The sequence below is a fragment of the Miscanthus floridulus genome, chromosome 6, assembly GCF_019320115.1.
Source record: "Miscanthus floridulus cultivar M001 chromosome 6, ASM1932011v1, whole genome shotgun sequence".
In the NCBI taxonomy this organism is placed as follows: Eukaryota; Viridiplantae; Streptophyta; class Magnoliopsida; order Poales; family Poaceae; genus Miscanthus; species Miscanthus floridulus.
Genome location: NC_089585.1, coordinates 84,833,361 through 84,848,097, shown reverse-complemented (window position 1 = coordinate 84,848,097; position 14,737 = coordinate 84,833,361). Strand labels below are relative to the sequence as shown.

General features: G+C 41.8%; 1 protein-coding gene across 1 annotated transcript; it reads left to right on the top strand.

The window, feature by feature from the left end:
• Positions 1–3,657: 3,657 nt before the first annotated feature.
• LOC136456237 (phosphoglucomutase, chloroplastic-like) lies at positions 3,658–11,578 on the top strand. Its single transcript, XM_066456031.1, has 22 exons — positions 3,658–3,917; positions 4,897–4,962; positions 5,097–5,141; positions 5,219–5,311; positions 5,402–5,454; positions 5,830–5,881; positions 5,965–6,033; positions 6,834–6,902; positions 6,996–7,118; positions 7,192–7,244; positions 7,491–7,569; positions 7,652–7,716; positions 7,974–8,041; positions 9,642–9,760; positions 9,840–9,914; positions 10,021–10,136; positions 10,290–10,431; positions 10,639–10,720; positions 10,818–10,864; positions 10,944–11,021; positions 11,108–11,213; positions 11,307–11,578. Exons 1-22 carry the CDS (start codon positions 3,759–3,761, stop codon positions 11,372–11,374), a joined length of 1,827 nt encoding a protein of 608 aa, XP_066312128.1. The 5' UTR covers positions 3,658–3,758; the 3' UTR covers positions 11,375–11,578.
• The last annotated feature ends 3,159 nt before the right edge of the window (positions 11,579–14,737 follow it).

The window sequence follows — 14,737 nt, the reverse complement described above, 5'->3', positions numbered from 1 at the left end:
CCACATTACACAACATATTAATACTAGAAGTACGTGCCGATAGTAGACATAGGGGCAAATGCACTTCCAAATCCTCAGTCTGAAACGTACTGAGTAAGCAACTCATCATCTGAGTACTAGTCATCTACTACAACCCTATTTCTGTGGCTAGGCTCACCTGTGTTTCTCTGACCTGCCTGTCGCCTGTAGTAAATGGCCTCCGCTTCATCTGCGGCCGCTGCGGCCTAAGTGAAGAACGCGTCGTCATTCTCCTCCGCCTATAAGCCCATCTCTACTAGACCAATGAGCTCGCTCAGTCTACCAGTGTCTTCCTCTGCCTGCTCCACCTGTAACCCCGCCTCTGCTAGAGCGATGAGCTCGCTCAGTCTACCAGTATCGTCCTCAGCCTCCTACACCTCCAAGCCCGCCTCTGCTAGAGCAATGAGCTCACTCAGTCTGCTAGTGTTGTCCTCATCCTCGCCCCCCTCATCAGACAACACAATCGGTGATTGAATAGTGCAACCAACTCGAGATCTATGCTCATCTAACTTCTTCTCCTCATACCTTGCACGAGCTAGCTCTGTGGCATGTTCCTCGCTGCAACCAATCCCTTCATGTATAAAATACAATCAGTTAGCAACGCGATTATATTTTATTTAAAATCATGCAACGAAAAAATGCTTTCAAGCACTCACTGCCACATAATGCAACAACATACTTGTTCAAGACCTGCATCTGTACTCTTATCTCCTCCCTTGCCTTATTTCTTACCCTCTCCTCCTCTAACGTCATCCGCCTCTCCAATCCCTATTTGTTAAGCCCAACATCGATCGGGTTATATATACCGCGCTGTCTAGCAAACTCATGCATCTTTTCTTTGTGATGTTTAACGAATAGGTTGACGTAGTCAGATGTATATCCCCTCTTTCGTGCAATTACTTGCCTCTTCTTTAGTTCATCCAAGAACTTAGCTTGACCATCATAACATTCCCACCTGCATTTTCTAGTGCTCTGTTCAAACGACAAATTCTATCATATATATCTTAGCAAAAGAAACAAAATACGATTTTATGTTTACCACAAAAATAATCAACCTCATCATACTCAACCATATGGCCACAATAATGGCCTATTCCAAGCTCTGAAGGAACTAGGCCATAGTTGGATTTAATACCACATTCGCACATGACAGGAGGTGCTTTGTAAATTACCATTTCTTTCTTTTTTTCCTTAACCTTTCGCGGTTCTTCCGGTCATTGGTTCTTAGGACCATACAACCACTCCTTAAAATGACACTTCGCCATTGAAAATACCTAAATAAGTAGACATTAGTACATGAACACATATAGCTCAATATTTCAACACATACACTTTGCACTTACTTTATGTTTGTTTGGACACATAAACTCCAACGTATTCTCAGGGTTTATCATAACTCGATCTCCACAATCGCACAGAGAAGGTTCATCGAGTCGTTTAACTGTGGCTAGGTGCTTCTCCTTAGCTATCATTGGCGAAGGGTTAGGGGGGTGAAACCCACCGCTTAAAGTGCTCACGTGGATGTCTCCCTCTAAACCAATCATCGAAAAGGAGGTACCTAGGATCAAACTTATCTGCACCATTGATCCACTGAAAGAAAAAACACCTCTCATGGTTCCACACAACGAGATTCCAACAAAATATTAGTAGCATACTTACACAAATAAAGAAAAAGGTAGTGGAAACAATTTCTTACATTAAAACGACTGCATGTGTAGAAGCAACGCGCCGTTGTGTCCGAATGTTTCGATTGAAAAACATGGGGCCGGAAAACCACAGTCACAGTTAGGGACAAAGAGGTCAGGAGGGACGGGGGCATCTTTGCTAGACGCGTCAGGGTATAATTCTCGAGGACGACCCCGTTTTCGTCAAAACTCCTCCCGAAACATTTCTTGCATCTAACAAAACGGATGTAATTTAACAAACATAAATCAAAACATCACAAATAAATGTTAATGAGAACCATAACTGCAATACAACAAATTTCGTTCTAAGAACCCAAAGCAGTTAACATTAAACCACAAACCTAGGGTTTCCCATTTGATGCACAACAATGAACCCATAACATAATTACATACGCCTAGGTTTGCTAGCTTTTTCACGCCTTGACATCATCCTACGGTTGTATAATACATATATTGATGGATACAATAAAACCCTAAGTGACGACGATTATTACATTCAAAAATCCGACTAATACATACCGAATCGATGCGAAAAAAACTAGGAGGGGAGCGAGGATACCTTGCTCTCGAAGATCTACGGATCAAATCAAAGTTTTCAAGGTCCAATATACCGATTCGTGAGGTAGGGATGAAGTGGGGAGAGAAAAAACCGAGAGGAGGAGAAAGAAGAGGAAGAACGCTCGGACAGGAAGGTTGGCCAGGGTTAAATGGCAGTGAGCTCGGCGCCAAGATCTATGGCGTCGAGCTACGGCGCCAGTGCTCGGCGCCAAGATGCCAGTGCTCGGCGCCATAGATCTTGGCGCCGAGCTCACTGCCATGTCATCTACCGTGCTCAGGAGCTCGGCGCCAGAGACGCTGACGCCGAGACGTGTTATCTCGGCGCCAGCATCAATGACGCCGAACTAAAGGTCCATTTTCTGAAATCTTTCCGTCAGGGATCTATTTGTGAAAAACTTTTTAAAAAAGGGCTAAAATATAAAAAATTCAGGATGCCGTGATACTTATTTGTTACGAGGAAAAAACACTTTTTGTTAAAAAAAATATTGTTGAAATAGTGTTAAAGAATAGGACGCGAAAAATCAGGTACCAGCAGGTTACTCTACCGCAGCTCACCCGCCGCTCGCAGCTTGACTGCCCAGACACAAGCTCAGCGTGCCGGCCACAAGCTCGCCGCCCTTCGTAGCTTGGTGCGCCGACCACGAGCTTGCTGCTGCCGGGAGCTCGTAGTAGCCAGGCAACGTCCTATAATGCGGCCCCCACAAATCGAAAGCTAGGCACATGAAACCGGCTGGGCTGCAAACGCCAACCTCATTTTCTTTCCGCTTTTTTTTTTCTCTCTTATCCACGTTGGATTGGATTGGATTTTGGTGAGGTGTCCTGACTCCTGACTATAAGCCAATCTAACGTAGCTTTATTGTACCTGCTCCCCGCCACACAAACTAAGGATGGCAACGGATCGGGTTTGGGGCGGATATCCGCGGGTTTCGGGTTCTGCGGGTTCAGGTTTGGAGATGGTTTTTCACCCACGGTTTTCAGGTTCGGGGCTCCGAAACCAATCGGGTTCGGTTTCGGGTTTGATTTTTCACCCGTGGATATCCAATGGATATCCGAAATAAATCATTTGGAATTAAAACTCATGTTTTATAATATACTAATAATAATTTATTTACTTAGATTATTAAATTTATTTAAAGTTGACTCATGAAAATATTTATTATTTGTTGCCTCTTGTTTATACATGTGAATATGTGTATATATATCCGCGGGTTTCGGGTATCCATTCGGGTTTTGGGTATCCGTTCGGGTTTCGGGTATCCGCGGATTTGGTTTTGGTGATGGATTTCCACCCGAATCGGTTTTCGGGACGGATTCGGGTTTCGATTTCGGGTTTCGGTTTTGAGTGCACGGAGACTCCACCCGATCCGAACCCGATCCGTTGCCATCCTTAACACAAACTGCCCCCGCCCCTCTCGACCACTCTTCTGTCTCGACACTCACTCCCGTCTCGTGTCTAGCGCTGACGGCGGTGCCACCGGAGCCGTGCCAGCGGCCACAATGCCTACGACGCACGCGCTCCGCCTCTGCCCGCTGCTCTCCACCATCCGATCCACACCACCGCGGGCCACTGCCGCAGCCCGCCAGGGCGCCTCGCCAGCGCTCCTCGTCGCCCGCTGCTCCTCCGCCGGGACGCCGTCAGCCGCCCAGGCGCTCAAGGTATGGTTCCTGGTTGACCCCATCCCACCGTTTTCCTTGTTCCTGGCCGCCGATGAGGCGTGATTGATGGCGCCAGTGCTCCTCGTCTCCCGTCCCTTGGGTTTTTGAGTGGCCGGATTGATAGCGCCGGGTTCTGTGCAGGGCTCCCGTGCAATTGTAGTTGTAATTATCACTTCCCGTCAGAAGTTGCGCCCACCGACCGGGTCTGGGACTTAGCAGGCATGTTCCCACAAGTGAACGGCAACTTGCATTGGGGTGTCATTTTATAACGCGGCAACGTAAATGACGTGGACGTTGCCGGAACGAGGAACGTGGCTATGTTCCACATTTCCGGCTGCTAAGGTCTGGGAGGTGTGGGCGAATGTATGTGCTATTTTTGTTTTTCGTGGAGCCGAATTTCGGTTGCGGTTTCTCTGCTGGGATTCATAATTTTGGTGGGTTCGTGTGTTTCTCCAGACGCATTAGTTGCAAAACTGCTTGTATGGTGGCCTTGCTGTGTGTTTTGGGATTATCCGTCACTTTAGCTTATATGCATGTGTTCGTAACTGGAAGGGCAGGAATGTTCCTGAAGAAGTGAAGCTGATGCTATCTGATAGTCTTTCGGTGGAGGATGAAGACAAGAAGGGCAACTGGTTTAGTTTAATGAATCTGGGGGCTTGTCTTGGGAGGGATGGATGAATGTTTGCTTTGGTAGTTTTTTTTCTTCGGTTTTTTGGTTCTCTCTATGGACAGGTGTTGCCCACCTGAATGCTGTATCTGAAGCTCTGAACATGTGTGTCTTTGCTGAATGCTAAGACTGGGCAGAGCCCTATAACTCTAAAAAAATGCATGTGTTCATGCGTTTTTTAACTTAGGAATCATTGTATGGTCCATTGGAGAGTTTCTTTTCGAAACAATGGGTTGGGGGATCATCGAGTTGTCTTGTACTTTTGGTGTGATGCACAATCTCAGATAATGATTATTATAACCTTTTGTGTAGATCAACTCGATCCTGACCAAGCCAGTTGAGGGGCAGAAGACGGGGACTAGTGGCCTGAGGAAAAAGGTACTCCATTTGACTGCTTCCGAGCTATGCAGATTTAGTAGTAGCTTTTATTCCTCTGGAAAAACATTGCTGTACAGGTTCCGGTATGGTGACAGATTATGGATTGTGATAGCATTCTCTGCTGTTCTTTTCAGGTGAAAGTGTTCCAGCAGGAGAACTACCTTGCTAATTGGATTCAGGTGTGCTGCAATTTGTTGCTGTTGCGCTTATGTATATCATAAGTCCTATTGATTTCTCCATTTTCTGTGGTTTCAAGGCTCTATTCAATTCCTTGCCCCCTGAAGATTATGTGGGTGCAACCCTTGTACTTGGGGGTGATGGCCGGTACTTTAACAAGGAGGCTGCTCAGGTACAGCTTGAAATGTAGAATGAGCACATATTTATTTGATCCATGTTTGTTTGTACATATTTGTGAGTACCTGTACTGTTGGAACTATAGATCATCATTAAGATTGCAGCTGGAAATGGAGTTCAGAAGATCATTGTCGGCAGGTAAGGAATCAGCTGATTATCATTTTTTAAGGATGAATCAGAAACTATTAGAGGTGGGCCTATTTGTTCAACTAAAATGATTGAAAAGCGTTCGGTAGAATACCATGTATATTTATCCATAGAATACAGATTAAAGCTTGCAGCATGCACCCTGTGAATGCATAAAATATTCAACTAAACAATTTTATGATTTTGCCACAAAACTATCTTTCTGTATGTTAATCACTTGATGTTAAGTTGATGCTGTGCTTTGGAAATGATATATACTTTCCTTGGATTGAGCATGCTTTCCCAATGTTATTCCTCTACCAAACTTTTTTATTTCCCATACTTCATGTCTTGTTATTGTCTAAATGTCCATCATTTTGTTTGCAGGGATGGTCTACTGTCAACTCCTGCTGTATCTGCAGTAATTCGTAAAAGAGAAGTATGTCTTGGATCTTCATAAATTAATTATGTGGATGACTGTCCACTTTGTCCGTTTTTGATGGTTTCTAAATTCTTTTTTAGGCCAATGGTGGCTTTATCATGAGTGCAAGCCATAATCCAGGTGGACCAGACAATGACTGGGGTATTAAGGTGTGCTAGGCAGTAAAAAGATGTGTATTGTGTTTTCCCTCTACAGCAGTGATTTATTGAATCCTTAAAACTTACTCCAAGTGGATAATGACATGGAATGTTTGAGCAAGCAGTACTGAACAAAAACTTTACTATTTCTAGAAATCAAGGTTACCAGCCATGGATGTCGATATAGTGACAGGGAATGACAATCGAGAAGTTGAATATATGTATACTCACACACATTGCTGTGTTTGTGTTTGTCAATGTATGGATTCCTTTTACTGGAAAAGAAGACAAATAAAGTTCTTTTGTATGTTTATATATTTTCTTGTTTGATATTTTTTGCATCTTGCCAAAGGGCCTCTAATCCAGTTGGTTAGAGTACCCCGGCGGCACTCCTCATCCTGGGTTCGACTCCTCGTGGGAGCGAATTTCAGGCTGAGGTTAAAAAAATCCCCTCGTTCGTCCCATATCCAAAGCACTGGGGGGGGGGGGGGGGGGGGGGGGCTGGCACCGGCCCAATTCTCACTTGGGCGACGGAAAGCCACCATGTAAGGGTGGGGCGGGGGTTCCGGGTTTTTCTCGACCTGGTGAGGTCTTCTTCTTATTTGGAATGCTGTGGGGGCAGTCTTAACCCTTTCAGGTCGAGTTTTTTTTTCATCTTGCAAATCAAGCAATTGGGAGAGCATCTAGTTATGCTTTAGCTAATATTTGGAATGAAAAAAAAAATATTCATAGGTGATTTAAAGAAGATGCAATTCTGTTACCTTATTCGTGAGATTTCAAACTATTCTGATGTAAACATTGTTTTCTCACAGTTTAACTACAGCAGTGGACAGCCAGCACCAGAGACGATTACTGATCAAATTTATGGGAACACACTTTCAGTATGTAGCTCTAACACTATAAATCATCATATACATATCTACTGTTCATTTCTTGTATTGTTGCTGATGTGCAATGCTAATTTTGTTCTGCAGATTTCTGAAATAAAAACAGCAGGGATTCCTGATACTGATCTAACCTCTGTTGGAGTTGTAAGCTATGGTGATTTCACCATAGAAGTGATAGATCCTGTTTCAGATTACCTTGAACTAATGGAGGTATGCAGTGAAATATTGGGGAGCAATACCCTGTTTTTATTTCATTAATAATTTGTTTGTTTTTGGCTTGCAGAATGTATTTGACTTCCAACTTATCAAGGATTTGCTTTCTCGGCCTGATTTCAGGTCTCCCTCTCTCTCTATATCTCCTTTTGTATTTACATGTTATTGTGAGTGTATTACTTGAGTAATAATGTAACTATTAGACCCCTTATAATCCATATGTTCATATTGACCTACTATTCATACATGTTCTTATTCACCAGTGTCTTTGGTTATTCTTGGCAAAAATTTCTCATTGGTTGTTCTTGGTAATATGAGCATACTATTAAAAAGCACATATAAAGTTGAATATTTAGCTTGTTTTTACAGGTTCATATTCGATGCGATGCATGCAGTTACTGGTGCGTATGCAGGACCTATTTTTGTTGAGAAACTTGGAGCTGATCCGGTAGCATATTAATTTACTTGAAACAAAGGCTTTAGTTCTCTTGAAAGATTATTTTGTTTGATGCTAAATACCTTGTTTTCAGGACTGCATATTAAATGGGGTGCCTCTTGAAGATTTTGGAAATGGTCATCCAGATCCAAATCTAACGTATGTGTATCATTTCTGGTATAAAGGGATATATTTATCAAAATGTGAACAAATATTTAATCATTTTATTTCTACTTATTTTTGTACTTCTTTGAAACAACTCTCTTGTTTGATAATTGATTGGAATTCCAATGAAACCCAATGTTTCGAAGACACTAGTTGAATTTTCAATTTCTTATGCAGAACTGAAATCTTAGTGATGCAATAATTTAAAGTTTACAGGTTGTATTATTTAATTGACTGATATTGTTTTACAGTTACGCTAAGGAGCTTGTTTTTACTATGTTTGGAACCGATGCACCTGACTTTGGTGCAGCAAGTGATGGTATGTCTGGATTCAGACTGCTACTTTGTTTCCATGTTCTCAGTATTGGATATGCCCAAAATTCAATGTTCTTGCTTATGCAATGGAAAGTTGTCAGTTCAAGATGAAGCATTCTTTGAGAGCATTAATCCACTAGCTTAGAAATATTCAGAAGTTATCAAATCATACATTGTCCCTGGCTTTCCTTTCTCGAAGAGAGAATTCTTTTAGCCATTGACCTTATGAACTGAATGATGGCCATGTAGAAGCTAGTAATTTACTCCTTCCATTCAGTTAGATTTAGTGCATGTCTAGAACTGTCCATGTAAATTACTACCGCTAGTGCACATATTTACATTTGAATTCTTATTTTATAAGTTTTTGGTTTCTAACTTGACATTGTCATTTAAATCTGAAAATGCACTGCTGTTGTGCTGGCAAACTCTGTGCTATAGATGAAAGCGGAAATGTAAAGTTTACCACAGCTCGTTTTAAGGTTTTATAGCATATTTGGGGAAAACAGAATTTGTAACCAAAAACGCAAATATGGAAGTGGTATCTATTTTTACCATTTCCAACCGTTTAAGCAATTTACCGTTTTCTGGTGGAAATAATCATAGGTATTAGTAGGTATTAGCAGCTTTCTTCCTCAAAATACGCCAACTCCATCCTTTATCCAACCCAAGCCCATGACGCACGCCTAGGGGTGCAAATGGTACAGATACTTTCCGTCCGTATCTGAGTTCGAATCTGTTAGGAGTTTAGATCTGTCCGTAGAGTCTAGATATTCAATATCCGATACCTTATCCGTATCTTATCGCATTTATATAATGTCGATATCCATTCATATCTTATCTGACACACGGTGAACACAGAACTGGGAAGGTGCGGAGGGGTGTGTGTGTGTGTGTTTGGGTCTATGTATGACTCCTTTTCTTCTACTAATACAATGATACGCAGCTCTCCTGTGTGTTCGAGAAAAAAAAAGACACAACTGAAACAGCTGACACTATCTGTATTTGAATTTGAATCCGAATCTGAGAAACATTATAGCTATCTGTATTCATATCTGTAGGCATCCATCCGTATCTGACCTTTTGCACCCCTACGCACGTTCCAATGCCTCAAACTCTAGCCGCCCCATCCCCATCCCATGTGCCATACTCCCTTAGTTGGCAGTCACGACAAACGACGCACGCCGTCCTGCTGCCGCTCTTCCATGTTGAAATTTATGTCAACTTTGTCTTGTGCTATGTTGAACTTAAACCATTGTATTGTTTAGATGTTGTTTGAATTGCTTTTCATGCTATTCTCGTTCGTTTGTAAGGTGGCATGGTGCTTTGTTACCGTATTTTGACTATAAATCACCGACCAATACTAACCATATTCTATATACCCTTAACGCTGGTGCTGTGTGTTTTTCCGGCAATATCGCTTCCAATTTCATTTCTTTAAACAAAATATATGAAAACAAAACAGTTTATGCTTTTCCTGACCATTTTCATCCCTACTCCATTCTATCTTTATTTAGTTCGTTGCATTGTATAGTGATATTTATTTATTGTTTCAAGCAAATGCTTAGTCTAACTGAATAACAACAGATAAGCATGAATTGTTTCAGGTGATGGTGATCGGAACATGATTCTTGGGAAAAGGTTCTTTATTACCCCATCAGACTCTGTTGCAATAATTGCAGCCAATGCACAGGCAGCAATTCCTTATTTCCAGTTTGGTACAAAAGTAATGTGATGGCACTTTGCTTGCTTCTCATTTTTGTCTTGGAGATGGTAGGAATCTTTAAGTTTGAACTATTTTTTAGGGACTCGCGAGATCAATGCCAACCAGTGGTGCTCTTGATCGCGTTGCCAAGAAATTGAATGTTCCATTCTTTGAGGTATCTTTGCCATGGAGTTTCATTGCTCATTATCATATACAAACAGACAAGTTTTGTAAACCTGTAATTCTACTTGATTATCTAAGACAAAGACGCCACTTCGTAGGTTCCAACAGGCTGGAAATTTTTTGGCAACCTAATGGATGCAGGAAAATTGTCTATTTGCGGAGAGGAAAGTTTTGGGACTGGATCTGATCACATTAGAGAGAAGGATGGCATCTGGTAAGAAGTAAATTACTTATCATCTGTAGCTTTTGTTAATCTATTTTTTCTTTGAAGTTCTAAACAGAGAAGCTTTGGACATCATTCATGTTTCTGTTTGTGAGAAATGTCTGTAGACAACTAGCCATACTATTGTCAACTCTTGACTCTCAGGGCTGTTCTGGCTTGGCTTTCCATACTTGCACACCGGAACAAGGATAAGAAGGTTGGAGAGAGATTAGTGTCAGTGGAAGATATTGCTAAGGAGCACTGGAAAACCTATGGCAGGAATTTCTTTTCTAGATATGATTATGAGGTATTTAACCAAATGGATTCCTGAAATTGCACTTAAGGCCATACATGTTGGGACCACCTGACCAAATTTCTTGTACAGTCATAGTAATCTGATTTTGTCAAGAATAATTTGGGTGCATATTTCTTCTTAATTAAGAAGCCACTAGTTCCTCCTAAGTTGGCTGCGTTTTTTGTTTAACCAATGATTTTGTAATTTGTAATTGTACAGGAGTGTGAATCACAAAGTGCAAACAAGATGATGGATCACCTTAAAGATGTTATTGCAAATAGCAAGCCTGGAGAGAAATATGGTTTGTTTGCATGCATCTTTTTTATCTAGTTGCACTTGTATATTTTACTTTGTGAGGAAGCCTCCTGAAAACTGATGCTTTTGATCTCGTGATGCAGGAGATTACACCCTCCAATTTGCTGATGATTTCAGCTATACTGATCCTGTACTATCTGCTTCTCTCTTCCACTCCCCTTCATGTGTGAAATGATTGGCATAAATCACACTTCGCTTCCATATCACAGGTAGACGGTAGTACGGTATCAAAACAAGGACTTCGATTTGTTTTCACTGATGGATCTAGGATTATCTTCCGGCTTTCGGTACATCTGTTGCTTCGTTTCCTGAAAAATATATAAAATTTGTTGACGTTTGATCTACAACAATCTGATTAAGTATGCTGTTGTAGGGAACCGGATCTGCTGGAGCTACTATCCGCCTCTACATAGAACAATTTGAATCTGATATCTCAAAGCATAGTCTCGATGCTCAAACAGCTCTGAAGCCTTTAATAGGTTACTATCTTGTGCTCTTCCATGGAACTTTTTACATTCAACTTTGAAATTATTTACATGCCAATACTTAATCTTTGATAATTCCTAATGCAGACCTGGCTTTGTCTGTTTCAAAGCTCAAGGATTTCACAGGAAGAGACAAACCTACTGTCATAACATAATCACTAGATGTTCATGACATCAGCTCCTTTGCATTTTTCTTCATTTCTTTTTGTTGTCCTCGGTCATACCAACTGAGTAGCATGGGTGTACGGTAGGGTCGGTAGGCCATGTTTTTGAATTGAACTGATGGCAAATATGTATCATTAGGACAAACTCCGCCAGAATAAATTGTTTCCCGGAAGTGTTGCAGCATCTTCCAAATATTTCTCCTCCAATAAGATGGTAATGGGATAGCATGTGGCAGTACTGTCCAAACTATGCCTACTCACATGTACTTGTCATTTTTTTAGGCAAAACAGGAGGGGCGCACCCCTACTGTGAGATTTATTAAAACATGAGTGTAACACCTCGGGTGTTTAAATGTTAAAATCTGACATGTCATCATATGCATTGCAAAGCATTTGGCATTTGGTGAAAACTTTGATGTGCATTTACTAAAACAAGTTTACATTTGTGTAATGAGTGTTGAATTGTATTGTTTAACTCAAGTTCAAAGTTTGACTGGGTTTTGAATTTTTCGAGAAAACCCCGCGTTTCAACATGTAAACCCTACCCTGAAAATCCATTTCAAAATCTAAGCATATTTTGGGGTTGGGCCCAAAAGCAAAAGTGTAGAGCTTGGCAAGTTATACAAAGTTTGTTTTTGGAGTTTTTCAAGTTGTTTAGAAAATTTTTGAGTAAATCAAAAAGGCGTAATTCGGTAAATTTTCCTATTCAAATTCAAAAGTTCATTTCAAAATCTAGACCGAATTAGGAGATGGTTATAAAAGCAAAGTTGTAGAACTTTTGATTTTGAACAACTTTTGTTTTTGGAGATTTTTGAGTTGTTTAGAAAATTTGAGAGTAATTTATGAAATTTGGCGAATGGCAAACTTGTAATTTCTGTGAACAGTACTCACCGCTCAGGCTACACCGGCGGCGATCTTCGGCTTGCTTCCAGTCGCGCGCGTGGCCGTCTGGGCGTCGCGTTGGCGTGCTGAAGGCTGCGTCGTGGCTTTCTTGCGCTTCCTTGGCTGCCCTATAAAGCTCTAGAGCCGCCGTCGTTCTTCTTTCTTCGCTCTCTGTTTTTCCCGTCGCCGCTGCTCCATCTTCGGCGAGCCCGTGCCGTCGTTGTCGTGCTCCACCGTCGCTGTTAAGCTAGTCCCAGCTCCGCCTGAACCTTGCGCGTCCATCTGACCCACCAATTTGGCTTGTCTTCACCGGGAACTCGAGTTTCATCGCCTTCTTCCTCGCGGCCGGTAACCTCACCGTCGCATGCGCATCTTCGTGGCCAGAGTCCGTCGGTGAGCCGTTGCCCTTGATTGATGTCCCTTTAGCTTCGTCTCGATGCCGTAGTGCTCATTTCACTATTGATTGGCCGTTTTATCCACTGCAGTCGCCGGCACACCGTCACCGACGATCCTTGCTCCGCCGCCGTTGCTGTTCACGTCGACCCGTGTCTACGTTGCTTCTCCGGCCTTAATTCTTGCTTGAACGTGTTCGTGGTGAGCTACTGGACCTTCCCATGCCCTCTGTTTCCCCGTTTTCGGCTTCGTTTCGCCGGCGTAACGTCGCCGAGCCACCGCATCCGCCATGGTCGACGCCAAGCTCGTAACTCGTAGTAATTCGTCTAGCTAGTGCCTTCAGTCGATGCGCCGTGATGATGTGGTCATTTTGGTACCTTGACCGTCGCCTTTGGACTCACCGTCGGTGAGTTTGCGCCGGTCAGCGCCGTCGTCGTCGTAGTCAATACGCGGGAGGTAGATGATGACAGGTGGGGTCCGATGTCAGTGACTCAGCGTTCAAATGGATTTTTTCTATTTTCAGATTTGAATGAATAGTGTCTGTTTTTGTTATTTTTGTGTAGATTTATTTAGAGCTCCAAAAATTATGAAAATTTTTGTGTGACTTCTCTGAGATGTATAGTATTTAAGAAAAATATGAAATAGTGTTTTTCAGTAAGTTTTAAATGTGATAAAAATTGCTCAATTTATTCATAAATGGATTTCCAGGATTTTTCTAGGCTTATTTATTTATCCAAAAATTATGAAATTTGTTTTGCCACTTAGTTAACATGTAATGAACATGTACTAAAATTTTGGGCTCAATTAGAATAAGTTGATTTATTTCATAATTTTGAATTAAATAATTAATTCATAAAAGCAAATAGTAACCTTTAGTGATTTAGGTTTTGTTTGGAATTTTGGATTGAGTGATGACCTTGGGTCATTTGTTGTTAATGATCCTTGGCAGTTGATGTATGTGTTTACGAAAAAGAATTAGTTTGTTTGACTTGCAACTGTACCGCGAAGGAAAGTTGTATTCAAATTATTAATTTTTCATCCCTCATCGAGCATCATGTTTCGAATTCCGCATCATGTTAAACATGGCATTGTTATTACGTGTAGTGAACGAAGGTGAAAACGTGGTAGTTAATCAAGCTGTTGAAGAGGTTAATCCGTCTGTTGAGGTCGGGTCGAATACTTGTGTAACGTCGCAGGAACCGGACTTTTCGTCAACGAAGGCAAGCCCCGGATGCATACAACCCTACCTTGTGTTTTATAAATTAATTTCGCTTTTGCTTTCCGTTACTGCATTAAGTGATTAGGAGTTAAGTAAAAGCCTAATTGTTGCATTACCACCCTTGTTATTCCATATTTACCATATTACCAATCTTAAACTCGTATATGTGTAGTTTTGCTTAGCTATGCGTAGAACGATGAAAGTCGGGTGACTACCTGCCACCTGCAAGTTTTAAATGGAACATTGATTAATTATGTTAGCATGTGATATGGGAATGTGGAGTAATAAATCTAGACCGGGCGGACTCGGTGTGTGTGAGCCACAAGACATGGAGGTCTTGTGAGCGGGTTCTTTCCGCCTGTGTCGATTAAGGCACGTCCGTTGTTGAATTGTATGAGGTGAGAATTTGTAGTACTAACCACATACTCCGGTAAGCCTGAACTTGGCAATTCTATTACGAGAATGGCTACTCACGCACTGGGAGTGGAGAGATGGCGGGAATAGCGTGTACCCACGTGGCCATGGGCTGGAATGGTGGAGTACTGTATTCTCGGGTGGCGTGGACCCGTTCTTGTTTTAGAGGATCCGAGGGTAGGTTGATATATGTGAGTCGGGGACCTGCATATGTCGTGTGGTCTGGAATTCCCAGCTGGGTTTATAATCGGTTCGAATCGTCGTTGCTCCTCGGTTATGGAGACTCAACTCACTGTTCATCATCGTAGAATTAATAACCAGAACTTGACTAAGGCTTGTGAAGAAGTTGGATATGAAGTTTCATGATCTCAGTGCGGATCGTGTCAGCTTTGTATATAATTCTCGAGAAGTTTTCTATATAAAGAATGTTGTTAAAAGAGCTTTTA